Below are 25,685 nucleotides of genomic sequence, written 5' to 3'. Positions count from 1 at the left end.
GAGGGTTTCCTTTCACGCTGTGTTGACAGTGGTCACGTGGCTTCAGGAATTGGAGGTGGAAGGTCAGAGGGGAGGGAGAGCTGGAGATGGTGGGGTGGATGGAGGTTACATGAGGAGTTCGGGTCTGAAATTGGGATTTGCAGCGTGTGCAGGCCTGTGTGTATGTGCGTGTCTGTGTGTGTGCATCTCTGTATGCCGTGCACCTGTGTGTGCACCCACAGGCGTGTGTGTCTGTGTGTACATGTGTGCACACACACGTGTGTGTACATGCTCCTAAACATGCCTGTGTCCGTGTACATACACTGTGTGCACGCGTGTGCACGTCCCTGCGTGTGCACACGTGGGTGTGTGTGTGTGTGCCCACATGTGTGTGTTTGGGGGCTCTGCTTCCTGTTGTTCAGCAGTTCAGCATCCGACTCCTTCTCACACAATCAGAGGAATTCCAGCCATCCCGGCCTGGGCAGCCCTGGGAAAACAGTTCTTTCTGGGAGGGATGGGAACGTTTCCTTTTATGGTAGTGGCAGCCGCCCGCCACCCGCCCGGCCCGTACAGGTACATTCTTGCCACTCTCCCAGCGGGGACGGAACACGCCCGCTGCTGGGCCTCTGCCTGCCGCTGGGCCTCTGCCAACATGCAGTGGGGGAGGTGCAGCCCTGTCGTAGCTGTTTTGGTTCCAGACTCATCAAGGTGGGGTGGGTGCTGGAAGCTGCCACGGCTTACCCAGACTTTGGCACCGCTCCCGCCGTGCCTCCCCGCCCCCCCCCCCCCCCCCCCCGCCTTCCCTGGGACCCTGCCGGGTCTATGAGACTCAGCCCGGTCTATCTCAGCCCCTGCTGTGCAGCCTCGCAGGGCCTGGTCCTGTGGGAAAGTCGAGAGGGTGCAGCAAGGTCACCCTCTGGGTCTGCTCTGAGCCCTTGCCCGGTGTGGGGCAGGGTGTGGGCTGTGTCTGTGTGAGTGGCCGGGTTCCCTCCGCACACACTCCCCACTGTTGATATTTCCAGGGGCTGGAGGGAGGGCGGGGGCAGCTGCAGCTTGTGTTGGATGAGCGGTTTCTTTTTACTTCTCCCCGGCCGGACTTCCTCTCTCCCTCCCTAGACCGGAGAAGAGGTGGTCATAAATGCCCACCCGTGCAGGCTGCTGGGATCAGTGCGCTGGAGGCTTCCCTCACGGAGAGGCTGGTGGCCTCGCTGCACAGTGTCTTTACTGGTGCCGAACAGCTAAGTCCGTCTCCCGAGGCCATACACACAGGCAGCCCTGAGTCACCCTCCCGACGCCCTGCAGGTTCCTGGCTGGGCAGTTGAGCCGGTGTGGATGTCCTTCCAGATCACCGACATCGGTGTCTATCCAGCACTGACACCACTGACAGCTACCAGAACCCTTGCTAGTTCTCAGCTAGTTCTCCCGCTGCCCCGACCAAGCCGTCGCCACCCGTCACAGCGACTTCACGATGGGGAAGTGGACAGACAGCAGCCGCCTGTGGGGTTCACTCTGTCTACAGGGCTCCGGGCTGGGTCCTTTTCATGTTCTTTCTGTTTTTCAAACTAATCCTGCCAGAGAGTTAGTAGCATGTTTACTTTATGGATAAGGAAACCGAGACTCGGGAATTACTGACCTCGCTGCAGCCCAGCGTTGGTCAGTAGCCTGGTCCTGGATTCAGGCTGATTTGACCTCCAGGAGGTGGGGGTCTCCCAGGCGATGGGATAAAATGAGTTTATATTTTCAGCTGTTGCTTAAAATTGCACACTCGGTCCTGAGCCAGGTCAGCCCTAATATCTTAAAGCGTTTCTGCGAAACTTCTCTTTCAAAGCCTGGCATCACCGTTCCTCCTGCCTTCCAGGGGAGTTCATTGTTTATATCCATACTTGCTGACCGGTTCACAGAGCTGGGAGAGTTGCTGAAAGTTCCTGACCCCCGGGCCTGGAGACCACAGGGCTCACGGCAACTGGTCAGAAGCTGATTCTGATGAGCCGCTGTTCTTTCCGAGCTGCCTCCAAACTCCCATTCCTGAGAGTTTTCCCCGTGCCAGACCCCACACTGGTGCTTTCATGTGTGTGACTTCCACGCATACCATCATCCCCCAGGGCTCCAGGAAGGCCGTGCCGAGACAGCATCTTAGCCCAGGCCTGTCCCACGGCAAAGCCGGCCTTGACCTCACCGCTCACCCCACGTCTTACCTGTGCCTCTTACCCAGATGGGGACAGTGTTTAAAACACCTGCCACAGCCCTCGTTTCTAACAGCGTCAACCTCCAGTTAGAAACACGCGGGGCAGGAAAGTGGACTTCCAGGGAGCTCTCCAGAGGTTGGCTTTCTCGGGGGGGGGAGCAACAGAACTCTTTCAGTGTCATGGGGCCAGGTGGGCGGCCAGGGCGGGCAGTTTGAGCTCCCGGAGGAGGGAGCAGCTGCCCCATGTCACTGCCACCCAGGAATGTCCCTCCTCCCTGTGACGGTGGCACGGAGGGCCAGCGTTCCAGGCTTCACGCTCCTGGGAAGTGGGCAGGGCGATGGGCGGCTCTTCAGAAGCCGGAGCGGGAGGCTTTTCATGTCTGCTGGAGGTTAACCTGATGTCTCTTTTGTTTCAGACCGAGAGGACCAGTCCATTTTGTGCACGTAAGTGTTTCTGTCCGGGTGGCAGGGCCTGCGTCACCCTAATCTGTTCTCACTCTTGAAGACCCCTACCAAAACCTAGATCGATGAGATCCATGCCCAGTTCAAGCCCCTGCCGCTTGCCCAAGGGCCAGGCTTCATGTTGCTCCTTAGTAGTCCTGCAGCCTGGATGAACTTGATTTCACGGCCAGAGATTTAATCTCCTTCCTCAGAGGAGGCGGTGGGGATGAGGGTGGCAGTGCGGAGAGGAAAAGCAAGCATCTTCTCAACAAGGCAGGGTTGGGAGCTGCTTGGGCCCCCAGGACACGTTCACTCTGGTGCCGAACCGCGGCTTTCTTTATCTGGGCTTCTCACCTCCGTCCTCTGAACCTAACGAGGAGCTGATAAATAAACCCGTAGCCAAGGAAGTTAACGGCACGAAACATTCCTTCGAGTGAAGTTTCGAGGGAACATGTATACATGCCTTTGACCCCTGAGTCGACAGCCGCCTAAAACTGACTCCTAAGACATTTGGAAGCAAAGGCTGCTAAGTGACCAGGGCAGGCAGCGGACAGAAGTTTACTCTGGTCGGGGCTGCGGAGGGCCATGGGAAACGGCCCGAGTGAGGGTTTCAGAGCTTACCATTTGTTTGCCCGTCCCCTTTCCTGCTACTGGCTGTTGGGTCCCTCACTGGCACCCCACAGAATGGGAGACAGTAGAGCTCGTAGTGGGGAAGGGGCAGACGCCGAGGGTTTGGCACCTCTCCCCTGAGAACTTCCTTGGCTGTCCCGGCAGGGGCGAGTCTGGAGCTGGCAAGACGGAGAACACCAAGAAAGTCATTCAGTACCTGGCTCACGTGGCATCTTCCCACAAGAGCAAGAAGGACCAGGTGAGTGCAGGCCTTCCTCCCCGAGGAAGAGAACTCAAGGATTCGTGGTTTGGCTCAAAATGAGAGTGTTTGGGGGGCTGAAGCAGAGGCCAGGCCTGCTTTCACTGAGGCTGGGAGTGGGTCTGGTGGTAGCCCGCCCGTTTCTCCCTTGACCTGCTAACTTTGAGTCGCTATGGAAACCGGAGACCGCCCGAGGTTCGCAGCTAATGCTGCGTGGCCCCCACCTCTGAGGTCGGAAGAGAGGTTCCGAAACTTGGCTCTCAAGTTGATGGAGACGTGCAGGATCTCGGGCAGGCCTGCACTGGAACCCCTGCTTCTGTTGCCTGCTGTTGAAGTGCCTCTGGGTGGACAGCCCCCAGCGAAGAGAGAACGGGCAGCTGGAAAGACATCTCACTTCCCTTTTTTTCCCCTCTCCCTCTTGGTGGATTGTGGTCGAACCCAGCAGTGTCCTCGCTAGGTGAGCTGCACGTTTACTGCACGTTCTACACCAGGAATGCGTGTTCTGTCCATCGTGTGCCCTTGAATTATGATTTTTTTTCCTAAGCAGCTTTTCACCCCACACCATTGTCACTCTCTGCGTCTAGACCTCTTCTTGTAGGCTCGGCTCACTGACTGTCTTGGGAGGAGGGGCTGGGTTGTGACACACGGTGACCTCGCGTGCACTCTGAAATGACAGTTCCTGCAGAATGGGGACAGGCCTCACCGCCCAGCTGTTCTCAGATGCTCCGGTCAGGCCCAGAGTTCCCACGGGCACACGGCACGGAAGGCCCCGTGCAGAACCCTGACCGAGGCACAGCGGAGTGGTCATCTGCCCTCCTGGACCCTCACACGCTCAGTGTTCTGGACCAGATGGAGATGGGTGGCTCCCGCCTGCCACCACAGTGCCAGCCCGAAGCAGTGCTGGGAAGGCCGCGCACAAGGCTTCCCCAGAGTGAGGTGTGGTCAGTCGGAAGCATGCCCGTGTGGTGCTCTCTTTCTCTCAAGCACACACTCTTAAACTTCCCTGTGAAATCTAAGTGCCAATGGTGTCCCCTCAAGCCATCAGGGGGAACTGTGCCATCTGGGTGCCCCCCCCCCCTTCCTGGGGCGCCGTGTGCAGCCTGTATAAGTAAGTAGTGGTGTGTGTCTCTTTGCATGGGGATCTGGGGTGTGTCCTGCAGAATGTCCTAGAGCACAGTCTTCTGGAATCGAACCAAAAGTAACTTTTCATGTGTCCAACTTCGCAAGGCATTCTGAATCTTTCTCCAAGAGTTATATTTAGAAACGAATCAAGTTTTCTTTTGCTCCCTCTCTCTACCCACCTCCCTCCCCCATTTTCCATTCTTTTTAGGGGACCTATTTTTAAAACAGGGCTGTGAGGTTAGGAGTTCTCTAGCTGTGGTTTTCCATCTCTGGATTTGCAGTAAAATCCATTTCCCAACTATTCATTGAATGCCTAGTATGTGCCTGGATCTCTGGAGGGTGGCCTTGGAGTCCCTGCCCTGCGGGATGGGAGGCGGTACCACAGTTAGAGAGCAGGGCTCCACGCGCCTTCCGTCGTGGGCTGCTCCAGCTGCAGGGGGGAAGGCAGGCCCCCAGCACTCAGGACGGCAGGTGAGGGCTGTGACATGCAGGGGCACACTTGTCACGTCCCCTTTCTCAGGTCACTTTGTGTGGCGGGCACCCTGTCTCCGGCTCCAAGTTCAACTCGAGCGATCGAATAGGCTGCCCCTGGCTTCCCGTGACCGCTCAGGCCCTCAGTTGTGAAGGCCATTGACCAGTGTGGTTGATTTCCTTGCCTGAAGCTGTGAAGGGATTTCCCACACACAGCTGGGCCACGCGACACTCTTGAACTTGGTCTGCGCCCTTGTGTTCTGGGCCTGTCGCAGCATACTCTGGGGGCGTGCGCGCCCCGCCGTGACCCAGGTGCTCATCCCAAGACTGCCCGTTGGGACACCCCACACCTTACCTTGTGGGGGACCGGGCTTTGGCCAGACGGCAGGTTGGCAAAGCAGAGCTTGGTGAAGGGACTCTCCAGGTGGGCTTCCAGAGGCTGAACAGTGGCCTTTCACGCTCTTCCTCTTCCTCGCTCTGTTTTCTGTGTGCTAGTTAGAGCCCCGGGCAGAAACTCCACCCAGTGAAGCCCTTCGGGAACCGTGTGGGTAATTCCAAACCTCATGAGCACGCACTGCCTACCTTGTAATTTCACAGTATGTGGATTTCATTGAAAAATAAGGGTCTCTTCTGTTCTCAATGAAGAGAAACCCATAGGTTGGCCGCCACCATTGTCAGCAGGGAGCTCGGCTTGGGAATCCGAGGTCGTCGCTCCTGGGTTGGCCTGGTGGTCCCACGTTCCACGGTAGCAGCCCGTGTCCCCGACAGAGGCCTTAGCTCTGCGTCCAGGCTGGCGGCAGGCTCCGGTAGGGGCCAAGCTCCCATCTGACTGCGGGAACGGGAGTGGCTCGGCCAGCTTGGCAGCCTGGCCTGTGCTTTGAGAGGATGTTGTAGCGGGTGGGTGAGCAGAGCTCATCCAAATCTGGCTCCATGGGCTGCCTTGGCCGCCTTCCCAGGCCCGCCTGAGCCCGGGGGATGGAGGCCCAGTGTCCTATGACCGCTGGTGCCAAGCACTCCCGTAGAGCCTGCCTGTGGCTCCACTGACCCTCCTCCACTTAATCTGTGCGGTCCGAAAACAAGACTCCCCAGCCCTGGGAGGAGCCCTGACCGGGGCTGGCTGTGGGAAGAGGAGTGTCTGCCGGGGCCCCTTCTGGTCTCTGGTGGGCTCGGTCCGACCCCAGAGCATCCTGGGTGCTCTGCCGACAGGTCTCGTGTGCGGCAGGTGTGCCTGGGAGGCTGTAGTTCACGGCTCTCCCGGGAGCCCCGGCTACTACCCGTTCTGCTCTTCGTCACAAATTACAGGCAGCCTTTATTTCCGGAGAGTCCTGGCTTGACTCCAGCCCCGCTGATAAATATAAAACCGCACCTGGCCCTTGCGTGATGTCCTCTCTCCCTAGAGGGTGCCCGGCTATGAAGGTGAACAAGAGCCGTATTTTCCGCAGGCAGTGTTAGTTATTACCTGGCCTGCTGGCAGGATGAAAGGCCTGCCCACCTGACAGGGTAGAGCCCCCAGGTGGGGCCGGGGATGCAGGGGAGACAGGGCAGTGACTGACAGGTGTGAGGAAGAAACCTTGAATTCGATGACCTACTTTGCTGGTTGATGGCTGGATGACCTTGGGCAAATCATTCCCCCTCCCTCAACCTCTGTCTTCTCTTCTCTGAAATGGGGCTATTCTGTCTTTCCTACCCTCAGTATCGTGAGGATCCAGGGTTAAGAAGGCATAAATAAGGGGGCATGTTGTCAACCACCAGGTGTCATGAGACCCCAAGTAGGGTTTATTGATGAGTAATTCAGAGCGCAACGTGGGCCCTGTTGATGCCATGCTCAGATGCCTGACCTGCTGGGAGCAGGTTTCAGGGCGGGGGGAGTGGAGGACAGGGGACCAGCAAGAGGAATGCAGAGTTTATTCGGACACGGACGAGACGAGCTGGTGTCTTCTGTGGATCTGGTTCCCTCTCTCCTTGTCCTGTGGGAAAAAAAAATTTTTTTGTGGTCTGTCAGGTGGGGATTAGAGGCAAGGAGGACAGAGGGAGGCCAGCATACCTGGGAAGGAAACTGTCCAGGGGAAGGAATGGTGCCTTCATGTCTCTTTTTGGCTCACGTGCTACTTCGCGACGCATCCTCCAGGGTTGATCCAGGCCACTGGGCCAGGTCCCCAGAGCTAGCTGGGTGAGCCACCCGCTTTCCTTTTCGATCCCTGGTCGGTTAGCCCAGGGAAGTAAGTTCAAACCAAGCAGGGTTTCCAGATGCCTGGCGGGAAGGTCACTCAGGAGTGACACGGGGACTGCCAAGACCGGTGTGGCCAGAGCCCATCCGGAAGCCCCAGTCCCTGGCAGGTCGGATGTGTGGACACAGCTCTGCCACCTCCCCTCCACCTGGTGGGGCAGGTCTGCCAGCCCACGCCGCTGCCTGGCCCTCACTGCCCCTCTGGGTTCCTTTCCAGGGCGAGCTGGAGCGACAGCTGCTGCAGGCCAACCCCATCCTGGAGGCCTTCGGGAACGCCAAGACCGTCAAGAACGACAACTCCTCTCGATTTGTGAGTGCCGGCGCTCACGGGCGCCTTCCCCCCCGGCCGCTCGCGCCCCAGACGCGGAGGAGGGTCGGACTTGGCGCTTCCCGGCCTGTCGCGTGCAGGAGGCTGGGTCACGCACCTGTGTAAGGAGCCTGCTCGGCTCAGGTGGTGAAGCCAGCGAGGCAGTGGGGAGTCCCTGCCGGTGCCCTGCTTGTCCTGCTGTAACCGGCAGCCAGTTAGAACGCAGGGCCAGACCAGGCAGGAGGAACACCTCCAGATAACTTCTTCCCTCCTCCCCTCTTCCCCTCTGTGGCGGAACTTGGGCACCGCTGGAGCTGGGCCCGGCTCAGGCTTAGCCGTGTGGCCCTTCTGAGTCCCGAGCACCCATGCAGTTGGGGTGCAGGGCCCCTGGCCGGGGACACAGGCTCGGTCTCTTGGCTTTCTGCCTCCAGGCTGTACCACTGGAGATGGGACTGGTGGATGGGGCCTCTGATCTCTTCATCCGTCTTTCCTTAGGGCAAGTTCATTCGCATCAACTTTGATGTCAATGGCTACATTGTGGGAGCCAACATTGAGACTTGTATCCTTGTGGTTAATTGTAACAAGTGTTCTGGGTCTGGGGGGGAGAGGTGTGACCTTGATGGAGAAGAAGCTGCTTCCTGATTCCAGCAGTTTCCCCTCTCCGGGCCTGTTATGACACCTTGTCTGTGCCGCCCGGAAGAGGACCAGGATTAAGCTCATTGAGAACTCAGCTCAGAGCTCAGGCTTCTCTTTACGGGCGGGAAAAAGTTCAGCTTAGAATGGGATGGAACCATGGAAGATCATCCAGTGTGGGTCCCAGAGAGTGGAATTGGGTGGACGCTACTTTATTTCTCCCTGGTGTTATAGCCTGTGCTGGTGAGAGTGTTCTGAGCTCTGTTCTCTTGTGAGAAGGGGGCCCTTTAAACAGATAAGGCTCCCAAGTGTGAGGGCTGCTGTTCGCACAGGCTACACCCGTGGAGGGTAGGGCCAAGGTAGTTGGCCTTTGTTTTGTTCTGCCACTTTCTGCTGGTGAAGTTCCGTGGCTTTGGACAGGGCTGGGGGCATGTGGAGGGCTGGCTGCCTCCTCTCCAGCGAGCACGATTCCTTAACGTTTGCAAAGACCTCCTGGAGAAATCTCGTGCCATCCGCCAAGCCAAGGAAGAGCGGACCTTCCACATCTTCTACTACCTGCTGTCTGGGGCTGGGGAGCATCTCAAGAGTGAGTGGTGGGCCCACAGCCTGACACGGGGGCTCCCCCTGCTGTCGGGCCACACACTGCAGTTAGGAAATGAAATCTCGGCCTTTGGGTGGGCCAGAGGGGCGTGACTTCCGCCCCTGGGCCGGCTGACGGCTTGGCCTCTGTTTCCGACCACGCCAGAGGAAAGCCTGGCAGGTCCCTGTGCAGCTGCGGACCTCGGGGCCCCAGTGCTCTCAGGCGGGGGGGGGGGGGTCTACGTGCGTGCCCATCTCACACGCTGGGGAGAGTCGGCCTTTCCAGCCACTCCGCGGTTTCTGGGGTATTTCAGGGCGCTCCCCGGTCTCCCACACCTTTGACTGGAGCCTCTGGTTCCAGCACCTCCTGACCTTGACGAAACCTTGCCCTCTGCCCCCCACAGCTGATCTCCTGCTGGAGCCGTACAACAAATACCGCTTCCTGTCCAACGGGCACGTCACCATCCCCGGGCAGCAGGACAAGGACATGTTCCAGGAGACCATGGAGGCCATGCGGATTATGGGCATCCCAGAGGAGGAGCAGATGGGTGAGGGCCGCTCCTCCCGGGGCAGCCTGGGGAGCACTTCCTGCTGGCGCTGGCCCTTAGGGAGTCTGTAACGGCCGGGAGGAGGGCCCTGAGTGTGTGGTAGACGGTCCCTCAGATTTGAGGCTCAGGATTATTTCTTCCCGGTCGTATTGCCTGGGGACATAGGGGAACAGAGGACAGGCTACTAAGTGCCCAGGGTCTGGGTCCACCACTCGTGTTCTTGCCCTTTGCTAAAAGTGGGCTAGTCCTGCTTTGTCCAGGGCGAGCGTGGAAGGGGCTTGGCTGGGGTCTCCGCGCTGGCGAAGCTCAGAGTGAACACAGTGTGCAGCTTGCCTGTGTCTTCTCGTTTCTCTAGAGGGAGGGTGAGGAGGGCCTGAAGGCTTTATTTTAGGAAGATTGGGGGACTTCCATTCTCTAGCGTTAGGGTCAGTCACCTTTGCTCCACAGATAGCATGTGAATGGATGGGTGTGGCTGTGTCCCAATAAAACTTTATAAAAATAGACCACGTGCCCCTGGGTAGAGGCGCATCCTTGGTCCGGACTTGGAGATGTTGGGAATGTTAACAGAGCTTGTATCTAAGCTGAGGTCAGCCAGGGGCCCTGGAGACATGCTTTAGGCCGAGGCCTGGCGCCCCCCACGTGGCTCGTCTTGCCTGAGGGCCTCTGGGGGCAGACACCCCACTCAGGGGCTTATTCCACCCCCCGCCTGGTTCTGACCTGCCTTCGATTGCACCTGAAGGCTTGCTGCGGGTCATCTCGGGGGTCCTCCAGCTCGGCAACATCGTCTTCAAGAAGGAGCGTAACACCGACCAGGCATCCATGCCCGACAACACAGGTGACCACGTGGGCCCCTCACCTGAGGTAGAGGGGCAGGTGCCTGGGCTTGCACTGGCTTAGGAGAAAGAGTCTTGGAGAAATTGCACACACTCCTGTCTTTTCTGTTGCGTGTGTGTTTGTGGCTGCCTGTCACTCTGTATTTTTTGTGAAACACACATGAACACGACCCTGCTGCTGCTTCACAGAGTAAGCATCAGAATGAGTTCGAAAACCCATGATCCAATGGCCCAGCATTTCCCCTCATTTGTTCTGAGACCAGACCGGTTGTCTCTGTAAAACAGTCATTCTGCTGTCACTTGCCTTGCACGTGAACTCGCGAGGACGTGAAGCAGTGTCGTCACCCCAGCTCCTCGGTCACTGCTCGTCCCTTGGGTCGTTGCAGGAGACTCGTTACGTTAGCCTTCACATGCGCTTCTTAGGGGCTCTTGAAAAAATTTAACCCACGCGCGTGTGGATTGCCCTGTTCCGTCCCCTGTGTCTGGGGCAGCGCTGCCTCAAGTCAGTCCTGTTTGTGGGTAGGACCCTCTTTCACACTCAGGACATGGCCAGGGGTGTGCGGAGGTACGGACGCCAGGCCCCCGGTTAGGACCCGTGCCGCCGGCCTGTCCGAGGGGAGAGCTGGCTGTTCCGTGTGCCGTGGGGGAAGGGCCGGGGCCCGGGCTGGTGGTCCGGTAACGATCGCCCAGTAGCCACAACTTTCCCAGGGTGAGCAGAGGGACCCGTTCTCTTGGGTTTAATTCAAGCCTTTTGCCCCTTCCCTCCTTACCCTTTGAAAATCGTCAGCTGCCCAAAAAGTGTCCCACCTGTTGGGTATCAACGTGACCGATTTCACCAGAGGAATCCTCACCCCTCGCATCAAGGTGGGACGGGATTACGTCCAGAAGGCTCAGACGAAGGAGCAGGTAAGCCCTCGGGCTGGGGTCGGGCCGCCTCCTTGTCAAGGGCTGCTGCAGTGGCCAGGTTGAGGCCTGCGCTGCAGCATCCTCGGTGTTCGGTACTGTCACCTGGGTTCCTCACTGGGTCCTCACAGCACCTCGGAGAGCAGGTGGTGTTACCCCCACTGAGAGCACAAGGAAGCTGGGCCCAGGGTCCAGGAACATGGCCAAGGCCCCCGCCTAGGAAGCGCCGCCCTCTGTGGGAGCTCTGGGCTGCCGTGTGCCTGTTCCCTGGAGTCAATGTTGAGCTGATGGGTGGGCGAGGATGCAGGGGTATCCTGTTCCAGGATAAAGCGAGGCAAGCCCAGAGCGTTCCTGTAGCACAACTCATCCCGGTGCCGGGGCGGCGGCACCCGCCATTCTTGGAGCCCAGGCCTCAGGGCTGTCTGTCCCCCACGTGCTGTCCTGCCGCACGTGGCGAGAGCCGGGCAGGGGTCTGTGCTGCTCGCACGTGCCCGCCGCCCAGGACCCGAGTCCCTGCCCGCAGGGCCTCTGTGGGTGGTTTCTAGTTTCTCTCACGGCCCTGGCACTGGGTGGTTTTAGGCCGCTGCTCCTCCCGTCTCTCAAAATTACTTTGAATTCACGTTGCTGAGTTCTTTTTCCAAAGGGTGCCGTCCACTGGGCCTCTCGCTGGTGGCTGACAGCTGGTTCTGGGCAAAGCCCTCCCTCCAAAGCTGTTTTCAGAAGGCAGCGGGCATGATTATGAGCAACTGTTCATTTCCCTGATAATTAAAGAAGCTTAATTTTTCCATTATGAAAATACTACATGAACACTTAAGATTCAGAAAAATCAAAGGAGTCTAGAGATGGAAAAAAATTGCCCCAGTCCTACCCAGTGATGCTTACTGGGCAGCTTTTTCCTTCCTGCAAGGCCTTTTCCTTCTTTCTTTTTTTTTAAACTACTCTTTTTTTTTTTTTAATTTACTTATTTATTTATTTTTTGGCTGCATTGGGTCTTCATTGCCGTGCGCGGGCTTTCTCTAGATGCGGCGAGCGGGGGCTACTCTTCGTTTCGTGCGCGGGCTTCTCATTGCGGTGGCTTCTCTTGTTGCAGAGCACTGGCTCTAGCTACGCGGGCTTCAGTAGTTGTGGCTCACGGGCCGTAGAGCACAGGCTCAGTAGTTGTGGCGCACAGGCTTAGTTGCTCCGTGGTGTATAGGATCTTCCCGGACCAGGGCTCAAACCCGTGTCCCCTGCATTGGCAGGCGGATTCGTAACCACTGTGCCACCAGGGAAGCCCCCTTTTTTTCCTTTTTAAACGTAGTTGTCACCTTGGCTTTTCATTACGGAACTTCTTGAACATTTGCACAGTAAAGTGGAGAATAGCACAGGGAGCCCATTTGCCCATCACACAGGCGTCTTCAGGAGTCACTGACTCAAGGCCAAGCTTGGTTCCTGGTTCATCTGGTCGCCCTGCACCCCTAACTGTGTAACTTGAAGCAAATCTCGGACATCTTGTCATTTCTTCTGTAGATACTTCAGTTCATCTCCATTTATTTTAAAAAGGTCTTTGCAGATGTCTAAGTTCACTCTGCCTGTATTGTTGGATATTTAGGTTACTGCAGCTTCCTTCATTGTAGACAACACCACAGTGAACGTGTTTGTGCATGAAGCTTTTTTTCCATCCTTAGGGCTGTTTCTCTTGGTGGGGGGGGGGGCGGTCCACAGGGGACATTATTGGGGCAGAGGGAATGAGGACTTAAAGGCTTCCTGTATCTGACTCCCCGCCCCCCCGGGTGTCCCCCCCACCAGGCTGACTTTGCCATTGAGGCCTTGGCCAAGGCCACCTACGAGCGCATGTTCCGCTGGCTGGTCCTGCGCATCAACAAGGCTCTGGACAAGACCAAGAGGCAGGGCGCCTCATTCATCGGGATCCTGGACATCGCCGGCTTCGAGATCTTCGATGTGAGCTTCTCCCTTTACCCCTCCCGCCTCCTGAGCCTCTGGGCTGCCTTCGCCTGGGACTGGGATCCTTTCTCCCATAGCCCCACAGCAATGCGAGCTGGCCACCTCCTTGCTTGTGTGGAGACACAAGACACCGGTTGGGTGTATTTTTAGCATAAACAAGATGCCCTGTGGGGTGAATTGGGAGATTGGGATTGACTTATATACACTAATATGTATAAAGTGGATAACTAATAAGAACCTGCTGTATAAAAAAAATAAATAAAATAAAATTCAAAACTTAAAACAAAAAGAAAAGATGCCCTTTGCCAACCAGAAATGCTGGCAAGAATGATACCTCCTGGATGGGGTTCCAGGAGGCCTCAGGGACAGGGACTTTCTGTTGGTTTATTGTTTATTCTCAAATATTATGAGCGTTGTGACATGATATGGTCCCTGCCCATAAAGACTTCAGGTAGGAAAACCTGATAAAGTAGATCAGCAGAGGTTCTTAACCTGGGGTCCATGGCAGATTTCAGAGGAACCATGAACGTGGGTGGGGGAAAAAAAATCACCTCTTTATTTTTACTAACTTTTCATTGAAATGATGCAGTGTTTTGAATTGTGGCTTGAGCAGAGTGTGCAGACCTCAGTTGGCATTAACAGTGGTTGGATGTGTCACCACTAGCAATCAGACGTTTTCACGTCACAGCAGTCATTGAAGAGATATAATATCAGTTACGTTCGTCTCCTTCAAAATTCTGGAAGTTATTAAGCCCGTGGCTTGTGCTTTTTAATGAAGGAGCACCGTGTATTCCTGTCACAATATTTTGATAATTACATTTCAACATAACTTCTTTCTTTTAGAATCCATTTTATGCGTTTAAAAACTTTATCCTGAGATAAGGGACTTCACCAGGCTGCTGGCGAGGTCTGTGGGCCCCAGGAGGTTCTTGCCAAGGGACTTGCAGGCCGTGTAGCGGGAGGGTGGCACGTCTGTGACCCTGTCTCCCTCTTGCAGCTGAACTCCTTCGAGCAGCTGTGCATCAACTACACCAACGAGAAGCTGCAGCAGCTCTTCAACCACACCATGTTCATCCTGGAGCAGGAGGAGTACCAGCGCGAGGGCATCGAGTGGAACTTCATCGACTTCGGCCTCGACCTGCAGCCCTGCATCGACCTCATCGAGAAGCCAGTAAGAGCCACACCTGGGGGGGCTTCACCCCCGCCCTCTTCGCTCTGCCCTTCCGAGGCTGGAGCTACCCAGAATTCTGACATGAAACAATTTGCTTTTGCGATGAGTTTTTTTTTCATCAGTTGCATTTTCTAACAAGCAGGAACCCATGTGGCTCCCAGGCCTGTCAGCCAGTCCCCACGATGTCCGAGTCTGCTCTCTTGTTCTATAAACTCAGTGTACGGAAGGCTTTGGGGGCTCTGGGGTGCTTCCTCCTCCTCGGGGGGCTTGTCCTAAATGTCACCTGTCACCATGTAGCTGTGTGGATATGGAGGGCAGGGGAGGGGATGCGGAGGGACTCAGGGAACGGGGCATCTGCTGGGGGCAGCCTCTGGACGTGGGCCGGGGGTCTGCTTGGCCCATCAAGCCCGCCAAGGGATTTCCAGTGCACTCATTGGAGAACCCTTCTGATGCAGCTGTAGCCTAGACCCCAGAAGTTTCTCTTGAGCTAGAGTCTTAAATTGAGTGCTTTCGGCAGTGCTGCTTCCTCTTCTTCTTCTTCTTCTGTTTTTTTTTCCTCCCTGCGGGGAAGCACTGCCTACCTTCTGGAGAGATTCTGGGCTTTGGCATCTTACAAGGGCAGGAATGGGTGGGTTTCCAGGTCGAGCTCACCCGTGCGATGCTGTGCTTCCTCCAGGCAGGCCCCCCAGGCATCCTGGCCCTGCTGGACGAGGAGTGCTGGTTCCCCAAAGCCACGGACAAGAGTTTCGTGGAGAAGGTGGTGCAGGAGCAGGGCACCCACCCCAAGTTCCAGAAGCCCAAGCAGCTGAAGGACAAAGCTGATTTCTGCATCATCCACTATGCTGGCAAGGTGAGGCGCACACGCACAGGAAGGTGTCGGCCGGACCTGCGTAGGAGACTTAGAGGCGATTCTAAGACCGGGAACCCCGAGGTGTGGGGCGGGGCGCAGTATCCTTGTCCCGGGACTCGTCCGATAATGTGCCTGGTGCCTTCAGCATTCACGGGACTCCCCCACCTCGCCAAGCACCATTGCGTGTTCCGTTTTGTTAGAAGCTTGCAGCAATCCTGTGAGGTGCTCAGGCTGGTGTCCTGTTGTGTGTTATCATTAGGTGCATTTTCCAGGCGCGGAAATGAGATTTGTGCTAACGGCGCAGGCCGTGGAGTCTGTGTTAGAGCTCTGCCCCTGTGTGACTTTGGGCTGGTTCCCTCACTTCTCTGAGCCTTGGTTGAGTCACATGGAAAGTGGGGGTGACCACCACTGAACTGGGTAACAGGGATTAAAGGAGCTTGTGAGCCCAGAGTCGGCGGTCGGTGCTCTGGGGCAGGGCCTCTCAGCCTCCACACTGCCCACTCGGGGGCCGGGTCAGTCTGTGGTCGGGGCCCGTCCTGTGTGATGTAGGACGTTTAGCAGCGTCTCTGGCTTCTCCCCACCAGAGGTCAGCAGCACCCTCCCTACTTGCCAAACCAGAAATGTCTCCAGACATCCCAGAACATCTGCCACATGGGGGTGGCACAGTCCTCTGGGTGAGACACACCCACAGATGATGGCTTTGTTATTGCCAAGGCCACCGGCCAGTAAGTGGCAGAGCTGCCTTCACACCAGCTGGAACACATCCTCCAGCTGACTTGTTCCTGGGGCTTGAACCTAACTGAACAGGGATGTCCTGAGTCTGCAGAGGTCCGTGCTTAGACTAAAGCTGGGTTTTCTCAGCAAATTGTGTTGCTTGCATGGAGTATCTAACTATTGGTTACACTCGGGTGTGTGATGAGATTTATTTATTTTGGGGGGCTGTGCCGTGCGGCTTGCAGGATCTTAATTCACCAACCAGGGATCGAACCCGGGCCCACAGCAGCGAAAGTGCCGAGTCCTAACCACTGGACCACCAGGGAATTCCCACAAACTCCCTGTTTAAAAAACCTCTGTTTTCTCGTTACCTACGGTAATGGCGCCTAAAGCCCCATTTCCACTTCCACCCCTGTTAGAAATGTAGGAGGGCTTTTGTTGCACTGTTGTCTGTGATGCGGAAACTGGGTACACGCAAAAGCCCACGAGGGGCCTGAACGGTGAGACTGACCGTGTGCATCCTCGCCTGGGCTGCACCACAGCAGCTAAAAGGACAAGGATGCTGCCTGTGCCCGGGGGACAGATGGCCGAGACACTCAGCTCCAGGGTTTGTCATCTCCCAGGAGGTAACTCTGCCCCTAGGGAGAAAGAAGCCACCATCCTGTACCTTGTCATCAATAGCAGTGCGTGTGCGGAAACCTGTCGAAAGGGGCCAGGAGGGGACCACAGGCTGAGAGCGGCGGTTACTGCTGTGTGGTTTAGGACGGGGGTTGCAGCAGCTTCCCGCTCTGTTTGTATTGTTAGAATATATAATGTTGTACCACTCTTGTTATTAAGGACATATTTCAAAAAAGATAAGAATAGGGGGCTTCCCTGGTGGCACAGTGGTTAAGAATCCGCCTGCCAATGCAGGGAACACGGGTTCGAGCCCTGGTCTGGGAATATCCCACATGCTGCGGAGCAGCTAAGCCCGTGCGCCACAACTACTGAGCCCGGGAGCCACAACTACTGAGCCCACGTGCTGCAACTACTGAAGCCCGCGTGCCTAGAGCCCGTGCTCCGCAACAAGAGAAGCCACCGCAATGAGAAGCTGGTGCGCCGCAACTAGAGAAAGCCCGCGCGCAGCAACAAAGACCCAACTCAGCCAAAACTAAAATAAATTAATTAAAACAGAAAAAAAGATAAGAATAACGCATATCCAGGAAAACCTGGGTATCCTGAAATGACAAAGAAAAAGTAAAACTTACTTGCCTGTTACTAAAAAGAAATATTACCACATTTTGGTTAACGTCCTTTCAGGATTTTTTCTTTATGTTCACGTTACCTTAAAAAAATTAAAAACAGAACATTCCGTGGTGTAACTATAACCGTTTGCTTGGGGTTCGCGTGGCTTAAATTTTTTGCTTTCTGCGTGATTCCGCAGAGAACACCCCATGGAGGCCTCCGCCCTGGCCACTCATCATTTCCTCCTTGGGGATGCAGATGCCGGGCCGAGGGTTCACAGTTTTTAATGTTTCCGCCTGTGGGGTTGGCTGGTCATCGGAGAGGCTGCGCGCGCCGAAGTCCCCCAAGCAGCCCGTGACCTGGGGTCCCATCTTGCAGGTGGATTACAAAGCTGACGAGTGGCTGATGAAGAATATGGACCCGCTGAACGACAACATCGCCACGCTGCTGCACCAGTCCTCTGACAAGTTCGTCTCGGAGCTGTGGAAGGATGGTACGCCCTTGGCCCTCACCCCGCCTCCCGGTGCCCCCGGCTGGGCCTCTTCCCTCCACGGCAGCGGGCCGAGCCCAGGACGTGGACCGGTGGGTTTGTGGCCGCTTAGCACCCGGGAGCCTGGGCTCCTCCGACCCTTACGGTCACCCTGTCCTTGAGCCCCGAGCATCCTTGAACATGCTGCGCAGCCACTTGCTCTTGGGCAGAGGCTTCCCTGGGCTCCGCGGCCACAGACAAGCCCTTTCTAGCGCAGGGGAGTTGCGTGATGGCCCGGCGCCCGGGTTCCCGTCCCACTCCTTACTGCCTCCCTGCCTCTCCCCGGTAGCTGGTAGCTCCGGAAGTCGTTCTTTTCCTTGTCTCTGCTGGTCTCTCCTCCCTTCTGCCTGGGTTTTGCTTTAACCTCTCTGTTGCAGAGACGCAGAGCACCCAGAGAGCCCATTTCTATCAGCGCTTTCCTACCCTCCTCCTCCTAGAACCAGGTGACTGGCTGCCCGTTGCGGCGTGCGTCCGTCCGTGTGTGGTGTACCCGGGGCTGCGTGACGAGCGCTTCTGCTCAGCTTTCTCTGCCGTGGCTGCTGCTGCCTGACTGTGCCCCTTCCCTGGTCTCGGCCCCGGGCTTGTGGGGAGGCCCCTTCCCCCTCCCCATTGCCTCCAGGCCTCCAGTGGGAAACCAGGCACATCAGGGCCGTGTTTTGGTATTGACACTTCTTGTTAGATCTTAAAAGGAAAACAATCATTTTACAATCTATATCCCCTTCAGAACTCCCGCCCGTGAAGGCGGCGTCTCATTGATTGGATGGCTGCCGTGTCTCAGCACGAGGTGCTGTGCGCACTGCTGTTACACGTTCGTGTGTCTGTGCGTGCGTGCACCTGTGTGTGTACGCAGCAGTCACCTGCTCCTCCCAGGCCAGGCCTTCCGGGGGCAGGGCACACTTACATGAAACGGCGAGTTGTTACGGGGCGTGTTTGACCTCACACTGGGCAACCTGAGTGGCCGTCACAAGCCACCCACTCCCAGGACACCTTTGGTGGCCAGAGGGGCCCTGCGGTGGCTGCATGAGGTCCAGATGCCTCCCGTTTTAACTGAGGGGGTTCATCGGGTCCATCCTCACTCCCGGCTTCCCTCTTGAGCAACAGTCCTTTGTGTTGCCTTCAAAAAATTAAGAGATCTGGCCACAGAGGAATAGGAAACCGGCTTTGTCACAGAATTCTTAACTTTTGCAGCCAGCAGTGGAAGCTTTCACATGTAACATTGGCTCTTGCTTAAGACTGGCCTCAAATCGCCGGCCCCTTAGGTTGGGTTTGTTCGTTGTTTTGTTTTCGCCTGGGAGGAAGCAGTTCATTTCATTGTTCTGGGTGGGAGCCACGGTGATGAGGGCGTCTTCCTTGGAGGGTGGGCTTAGATGATAAAGACCCCTGAGCTTGGAGACCAGGGGAGACGAGAGGGAGAAGGGGTCGTCGCTGGCAGAAGTGGTTGTCTGGAACTCTCTGCTCCGACACCATTCCTGCCGCGCTAGGTCCCTGATGTAGAGAGCCCTGCGTGGGGCCGCTGCAGACAGAGAGGGACTCGTCCAGAGTCCTGCAGGCGACGGCAGAGTCGCTTTAGAGCTCCTGCCTTCTGACTCCTAGCGCAGTGCTCTCGGGTAAAGGTCAACGTGAATTCAGGGTGCTGAGTTTTTCATTTCATCTGGGATCCGAGGACTGCAGGATCCCTGTAGGTCAAGTTGAACACCTCCTCAGAGCCAGGCAAGTGGCCGAGCTTGGCTCGCCGCTCCAAAATGCGTTATTAGGTCTGGTTTTTTTTAGTTATTCTCATAGCAAAGGGTTGTTATTTACCAGCCATCACGGCACTCACCAAAAGGCTACACGGCTCCTGTCAACTTATCTGAATCGCAGCTAGTGTGAAAGGGGATTCTGTTTTGTTTTGTTTTGTTTTGTTTTGGAGTATAATTGCTTTACAATGTTGTGTTAGTTTCTGCTGTACAATGAAGTGAATTAGCTATATGTACACCTATATGTCCTCCCTCCCACCCCCATCCTCCCCCCTCAACACACACACAGCCCCCCCATCTAGGTCGTCACAGAGCACTGAGCTGAACTTCCTGTGCTTCCAGGTTCCCACTAGCTATCTGTTTTACACATGGTAGTGTATAAACGTCAATCCTAATCTCCCAGTGTTAGCTCTGTCGTGTCTCTGGGTTAGGAGCTTTCCAGCGTGGCTGAGATAAGCGCCGTGGATGTGGAGTTAGCCTTCCCGGGTGCGCTGCTCCCCTCAGTGGCTCTGCACCCTTTCCAAAGAGTGCTTCCTGCTTTCTGCTTCTTGTTCACGAGGCCACCTTCGCTCAACATTTGGAGATGACCTTAGCCTGCTGTGTAGACTCCAAGTAGAAACAGTCTGCTGTTCCGTAGTCTCCTCTCTTTCTGTCCAGATTGTCAGTCTGTCTTTCCCACCCCTCCGCCCTCACCTGGACCGCCGGGTACTCAAGTGCTTCTGTGTGCTCTCTGCAGTGGACCGCATCATCGGCCTGGACCAGGTGGCCGGCATGTCGGAGACGGCGCTGCCAGGGGCCTTCAAGACACGCAAGGGCATGTTCCGCACGGTGGGACAGCTGTACAAGGAGCAGCTGGTCAAGCTCATGGCCACGCTGAGGAACACCAACCCCAACTTCGTCCGCTGCATCATCCCCAACCACGAGAAGAAGGTGCGGCCCCTCGGGGGCGTGGTGCGGGCGGGCACACATGCGGGCCACTCCACTCTTGTCTGTCTCCCTGTGCAGAAGCTCTGTCCCCCGCCGCACACAGTGGCCTCGGTTAAGTTCCCCGGCGGGGTGGCTCAGGCACCCTTAGGGGCTAAGCTGCCTTCGTAGCCTGTGTTTCTGCCTCTCCCGGACCTGGATCACGTAATTCACTGGGCTGTCAAAACCTGTGGGCGGCAGCGACTCCCAACTCCCTTGGGGGCTTTTGCCCTGTTTCATGCAGAGGGGGCTGCCCCTCTCTCCATCAGTTCCTGGGCGCAGAAGTAAGAGCAGGTGCGTGTATTTTCCTCCCTAGGCTGGCAAGCTGGACCCCCATCTGGTGCTGGACCAGCTGCGCTGCAACGGGGTTCTCGAGGGCATCCGAATCTGCCGCCAGGGCTTCCCCAACCGCGTGGTCTTCCAGGAGTTCCGGCAGAGGTGAGCAGGGCCCAGGGCCGGCTGCATCCCAGCAGGGGCCTCCGGTAGGGGAGCCGTTTCCTCGTCCACATTGAGTTGAGTTCCGGCCGGCTCCTCACACGGTTCTCTGTGCCACCGTCTACGGGAGGAGGGATTTCTCTGTTTTGTTTCTGAAACAAAAGTTATCTCATTGGCTTTCACTCCTAGTCACTTTGGGAGCCTGGCGCTGTTTGCTACAGTTAGAGGAGCTCTGAAAAGAAATTAAAGGAGGAACAGCCGGAACCTTGGGTGTTAAAGGAACTTGATGGAAATGGAAGTCTGCTGTGTGTGCAGAGGGGGACAGTAGTGACACCGGCTTCTTTGCTTAATGACTGTGTTTAGTGCCAGTTGCTGTCTTGATGCAGCCCTGAGTTTAATTTCTTGGACCACCCCGTTGATTGGTGGTTCCCTGCGCATCTCAGTGAAGAGGTGGGCGTGGCCTTCTGGGGTTACAGACGCGGATGCTGGGTGATTAGCAGTTAGTAAGCCCACTGCAAAACTCACCCTTGAGTGAATGAAACAGCCCGACATGAGTTTCCATTCGCTTTCTGGAAAGCACCAGGCCTTCCTCGTGCCATTTAGCCTAAGGAAAGAGCAGGGCGGGGTTCACCGAATGTCCCCTTTCCTTAGGAGACTCTGTGGAAAGAATTCTACATCTGCTACACCACAGGGACGACCCTAATCTCTCACGTATGTTCCAGGCCCCATGGAAGCCAAGCGAGGGCTAACCTGACCTGGCTGTCCTTCTCTTCCTCAGATACGAGATCCTGACACCAAATTCCATTCCTAAGGGCTTCATGGATGGGAAACAGGCGTGTGTGCTCATGGTGAGTCGAGCTGCTGTGTTGGGTGGCCTGTGGCCTGCTGGGCATCCGTGTGGCCAGCGCCCCTGTGACTGGACAGGGTCCTTTGCATCCATTGGCACCGTGCTCTCTTGTTCCTCCAACAAGCCAGTTCTGACTCTGCCGGGTGCCCTGAACGGCAGCCCCCTTAGCCCTTGGTGGGGTCGGGACAGCGTGTGGGAGCCAGGTGGGAGGGAGGAGGCCAGAGCCGTGGCGTGGCAAGGCTGTGGTGTGAGACGGCCTCTTCCTTTTGGGCACGTTCTGGTTCTTTCTTGTGCACGTCTCCTCCGATCTTCACATGCAGTGTGGTCGGCGGGGCAGCTTGCCACCAGGGTGCCGTGACCAGCCCAAAGCTGCCGGTGTCTGAGTTTCTGGACCTTTCCTCTCTTTCCCCCAGCTCTGAACCAGTGCCTGACGGGCAGTGGGCACTGGATTCCGCATAGCGAATGAAGGCCCTGTGGTGACCCAGTGGCCGCGCTGAGGCTGTACCCACTCAGTCGTTTTTCTGCTTGGCAGGCAGGCGTCCCGCTGGGCCTGACGTGTCCAGAGTCAGTAGCCACCACCTCCTGCTTGCTTTACTTCGCGTTCTTTCCAAAGAGTCAGCAGAGGATAGGCCGGGCTTGGGGGTGGGGGAGGAAAGAGAAGAGGGAAGAAAAATTCAACACCTGCTCTGTGCAAAGCCACACATTAAGGGACAGGGAGATGGGGGCTAGAAAAGGAGGGAGAAGACACAGCTCCCTGCTCTCCGATGCTTGTCACCTGGCAGAGAGGAGGCGTGAAGGATGGAGGGTGTGCTTCCCTCTCGTGTCTGGGCCGCTGTTTCTCCGGAGGCTGAGTTAGCTGCTGGCCAGTGAGGGGTGTCCCCACTTCTGGCATAAGCAGGTCTCCTCCGTCCAGCCCTGCAGGGAAGATGGGCAGCTTGGGCTCTTCATGCCGGGAGGGAGGTGGGGCGCGTGGCCGGGGGATGCCCTCAGTGGCTCCACCTGCCCTGGGCTTCCCTTTTCACAGGGCCTCTGCCGGGTCGTTCGTGGACACCAAGGCCCCCCGATCCCACTTACCCTATTCAAGGCTCTGCCTCTTGGAGCTTGTTCTAAATCTCTTCTCTCCCAGGCAGACAGTTGGACAGACAGACCCTTGCCAGTGGGCTTAGTAAAAGAGCCTGGTTCCTGTACCAAAACAGCCCGGTAGTGGTAATGACGGCTGAAGCCCGTTCGGCACTGGTCACACGCTTGACCCTTGGTGCTTTCTGTGCGTTCTCTTGTTTGACTCCCACGGCTCTCCTAGAAAGGAGGTGCTATTATTTGCTTTGTCTGTTAACTTTTCTTTTAATTAAAGAAACCGTTATTCCCATTTTACAGCTGAGGAAATATGGGCTCACGGAGGTTAAGGCCTAGGGTCATCTAGTTAGTATTTGATCCTGGCCTGAGCTGGAGTCTCTGCTGGGCTTGGACCAAACAATGATGCTTGGCCACCTCTGCTCGGAGGGAGACTTGACTGGGCATTTGTAGAGCGTGACTGCAGTGTGCGGGGTGGCACAGAGGAGGAAGAGGAGACGTCCAGGGTCCCTTCAGGGCCGAGATTCTGTGCTTCTCTGCAAGTCTGACTCGTTACCTGCTCCATGCCGGCCCCCACCTGCCTGCTCCCCAGCGTGCCCCCAGCCGTGCTTTCCCTGCACCAGGAGAAGGCTGCCCACAGAGCAGGCCTGACCCAGGCTCCAGGCCCCTCCCCCGTCCTTGGCCTTGCTCCAGGGCTCCGCAGGGGTGGCAAGGGGTAAGTGGCCAACTCTCCTCCGTCTAGATCAAAGCCCTGGAGCTCGACAGCAACCTGTACCGCATCGGCCAGAGCAAGGTCTTCTTCCGGGCCGGCGTGCTGGCTCACCTGGAGGAGGAACGGGACCTGAAGATCACGGACGTCATCATCGGCTTCCAGGCCTGCTGCAGGGGCTACCTGGCCAGAAAGTGAGTCCTGGGACGCCCACCCCACCCAGCCTGCCCCACGCTCGGGGCCTCCCAGCTCTCCGGTAGCGGAGGACACTGAGGAAGCGGTGGCCTGGGCGCCCTAGTGCCAGTCAGGTGTCGCCCGGGGAGGCCCCCGTGGCCTTCCCTGCCCCCCTACTTCCTGGATTTCTGCCTGAGGTTTAAAGTGAGCTGGTGGGAGGGGTGACTGTGCTTGGATTTGTTCGTCACGAAAGCTCCTACCACCGCTATTCCTTTCTGTGTCCCTAACGTAAGGATGACACCCAGAGCTGGCTGTCCCCAGAGGACGCCGTGCTCCCAGAGGAGGAGGCCATCCTTGAGTCCCGAGCAGCTCCTGTGGGGGTCAGGGGCTGGGAAGGTGGGTGGGGCAGCTGCACATCTGTCCCCTGAGCCCTCCGTGTCTGTGCTCAGGGGTGTCTGTTCCAGCCTGAGAGCTGAGCGCTGGGGGACGCAGCATGAGTTTGTGGAGTTTGGACAAATGGACCTGTGTAGGTCATCAGCTGCGGACGTTCTCCCTCTAAACCAAAGCCACAAGATCGTGGGTGGTACCAGGGTGGGAGCTGCGGTCGATAGACGGACTTGATGACCAGGGCTCACACTGGACTCGGATCTGTGGTGACCTCGGCCCCAGGCACCCTCTGTGAGGTCACCCACAGGATTCAACCCGAAGCCGACCTCCTTCCCGCCACGTCTGTTTCGTGGTGCCCCCGGCAGGGGTCGGCCCCTCCGGAAAAGCCTCCACAAGTGAGGTCAGGACTGTCGGGAGGGAGGTGTGCCGTCCCCCACCTGGAGGGCTGACTGTGACCCTCGCCCCACAGGGCCTTCGCCAAGAGGCAGCAGCAGCTGACGGCCATGAAAGTCCTGCAGAGGAACTGTGCCGCCTACCTCAAGCTGCGCAACTGGCAGTGGTGGCGGCTCTTCACCAAGGTGGGTCTGGAAGGGCCTCTGCGTGACACGGGGGACGAGCAGGCCTCACGCTGGCCTCCTGCAGGGCTCAGGCCCTGGGGCTGGTACTTTGCCTTTGCGTCCCTGTGCCCAGCACAGGAGCCCTGGATGATCCTGCCCATGGGGTCTAGAGGGGTGTGAGCCAGGGCACGTGTCCGGCGTGGATGGCCACGGTGCTATCGGGCTGGGCTAGGGCAGCTCCTGGGATGTCAGGGCCCAGCCCGCCCACCACGGCTCCACGTGGAGACACAGCTGCCCACCCAGAAACCACAGGCAGGTCAGAATCTGCACCCGCTGGATGGGTCCTCCCTAGCCTTTACAAAAAATTCGTTCATTAGTAAAGTTGTTCAGGCTGCTTTTGTTTATAAGTAATCTGTGGTAATTGCGAAAAGTTAGACTAACCACAAGGGTAAACAAGAAAATAAAAATTCACCTATAATCCCTTCATCCTTGTGCCAACGTCAATATTGAATAGATGTTTCCATGTTTAGTCTGCTTTTAAAAAATTTTTTTTTCACTCCCAGTAAATCTCTGCTGTGTAAACCACACACGTTCTTACGTAGCTGAGCTTTGACTTGTATAAACAGTCATGTACTTGCATTTTGCATCTAAAATTCCTTCATAAGCATCATGTTTTAAAAGTCAGCAGACTGTTCCCTAGAGATGTTTCATAATTCATCTGACTATTTTTCCAGCAGTGGATGTTTATCTCTCTGAAATTTTCACTGTTATAAACAACGCTGTCCTGAACATCTTCATGCACACATAGGGGTAGTTTCCCCGAAACGTAGTTAGTGGGTCAGAGGCCTATGGCACGCAGTACCAAATTGATTTCCAGAAAGATTGTACCCATTTGCACCTCCTCTGCCCTGCGTCCCACCTGCCCCTCACTCTCATGAGCTTGCGCTTCCACAGGTGAGGGGAAGGCGCCACGGCTCTCAGCCTGGACAGGCATCTTCCCCTGAGCACGTTTCCTCCTCAATCTCCTCTCCTAGGTCAAGCCGCTGCTGCAGGTGAGCCGACAGGAGGAGGAGATGATGGCCAAGGAGGAGGAGCTGGTGAAGGTGCGGGAGAAGCACCTGGCCGCTGAGAGCAGGCTCTCAGAGATGGAGACCCTCCAGTCCCAGGTGGGTGTCTGCAGGCTCTGCCCAGGCAGTGCTGCCACCTGCTGGCAACCAGTAGGCGAGGCATGCCTGGTTAATTTCTCTGCAGACCCTGTTCGGGGTTTCGTGATGTAGG

At 56.7% G+C, this 25,685-nt stretch overlaps 1 protein-coding gene across 1 annotated transcript in view; it reads left to right on the top strand.

The window, feature by feature from the left end:
- MYH9 (myosin heavy chain 9) overlaps positions 1-25,685 on the top strand; it is a 91,859-nt gene that overhangs the window by 48,069 nt on the left and 18,105 nt on the right. The window contains exons 4-21 of the mRNA XM_082849444.1: positions 2,581-2,608; positions 3,380-3,473; positions 7,511-7,603; positions 8,096-8,159; positions 8,721-8,819; positions 9,217-9,360; positions 10,100-10,195; positions 10,981-11,099; positions 12,885-13,037; positions 14,038-14,211; positions 14,888-15,061; positions 17,378-17,492; positions 20,001-20,194; positions 20,544-20,665; positions 21,441-21,510; positions 23,323-23,483; positions 24,320-24,428; positions 25,442-25,573. Of these exons, the coding sequence (XP_082705570.1) occupies positions 2,581-2,608; positions 3,380-3,473; positions 7,511-7,603; positions 8,096-8,159; positions 8,721-8,819; positions 9,217-9,360; positions 10,100-10,195; positions 10,981-11,099; positions 12,885-13,037; positions 14,038-14,211; positions 14,888-15,061; positions 17,378-17,492; positions 20,001-20,194; positions 20,544-20,665; positions 21,441-21,510; positions 23,323-23,483; positions 24,320-24,428; positions 25,442-25,573 (2,141 nt within the window). The remainder of the gene's footprint in view (positions 1-2,580; positions 2,609-3,379; positions 3,474-7,510; positions 7,604-8,095; positions 8,160-8,720; positions 8,820-9,216; positions 9,361-10,099; positions 10,196-10,980; positions 11,100-12,884; positions 13,038-14,037; positions 14,212-14,887; positions 15,062-17,377; positions 17,493-20,000; positions 20,195-20,543; positions 20,666-21,440; positions 21,511-23,322; positions 23,484-24,319; positions 24,429-25,441; positions 25,574-25,685) is intronic.

This window comes from Leucopleurus acutus (genome assembly GCF_964270905.1).
Source record: "Leucopleurus acutus genome assembly, chromosome: 11".
Taxonomy (NCBI): domain Eukaryota; kingdom Metazoa; phylum Chordata; class Mammalia; order Artiodactyla; family Delphinidae; genus Leucopleurus; species Leucopleurus acutus.
The sequence above is the reverse complement of the archived record's forward strand: the minus strand, read 5'-3'. Positions and strand labels throughout refer to the sequence as shown.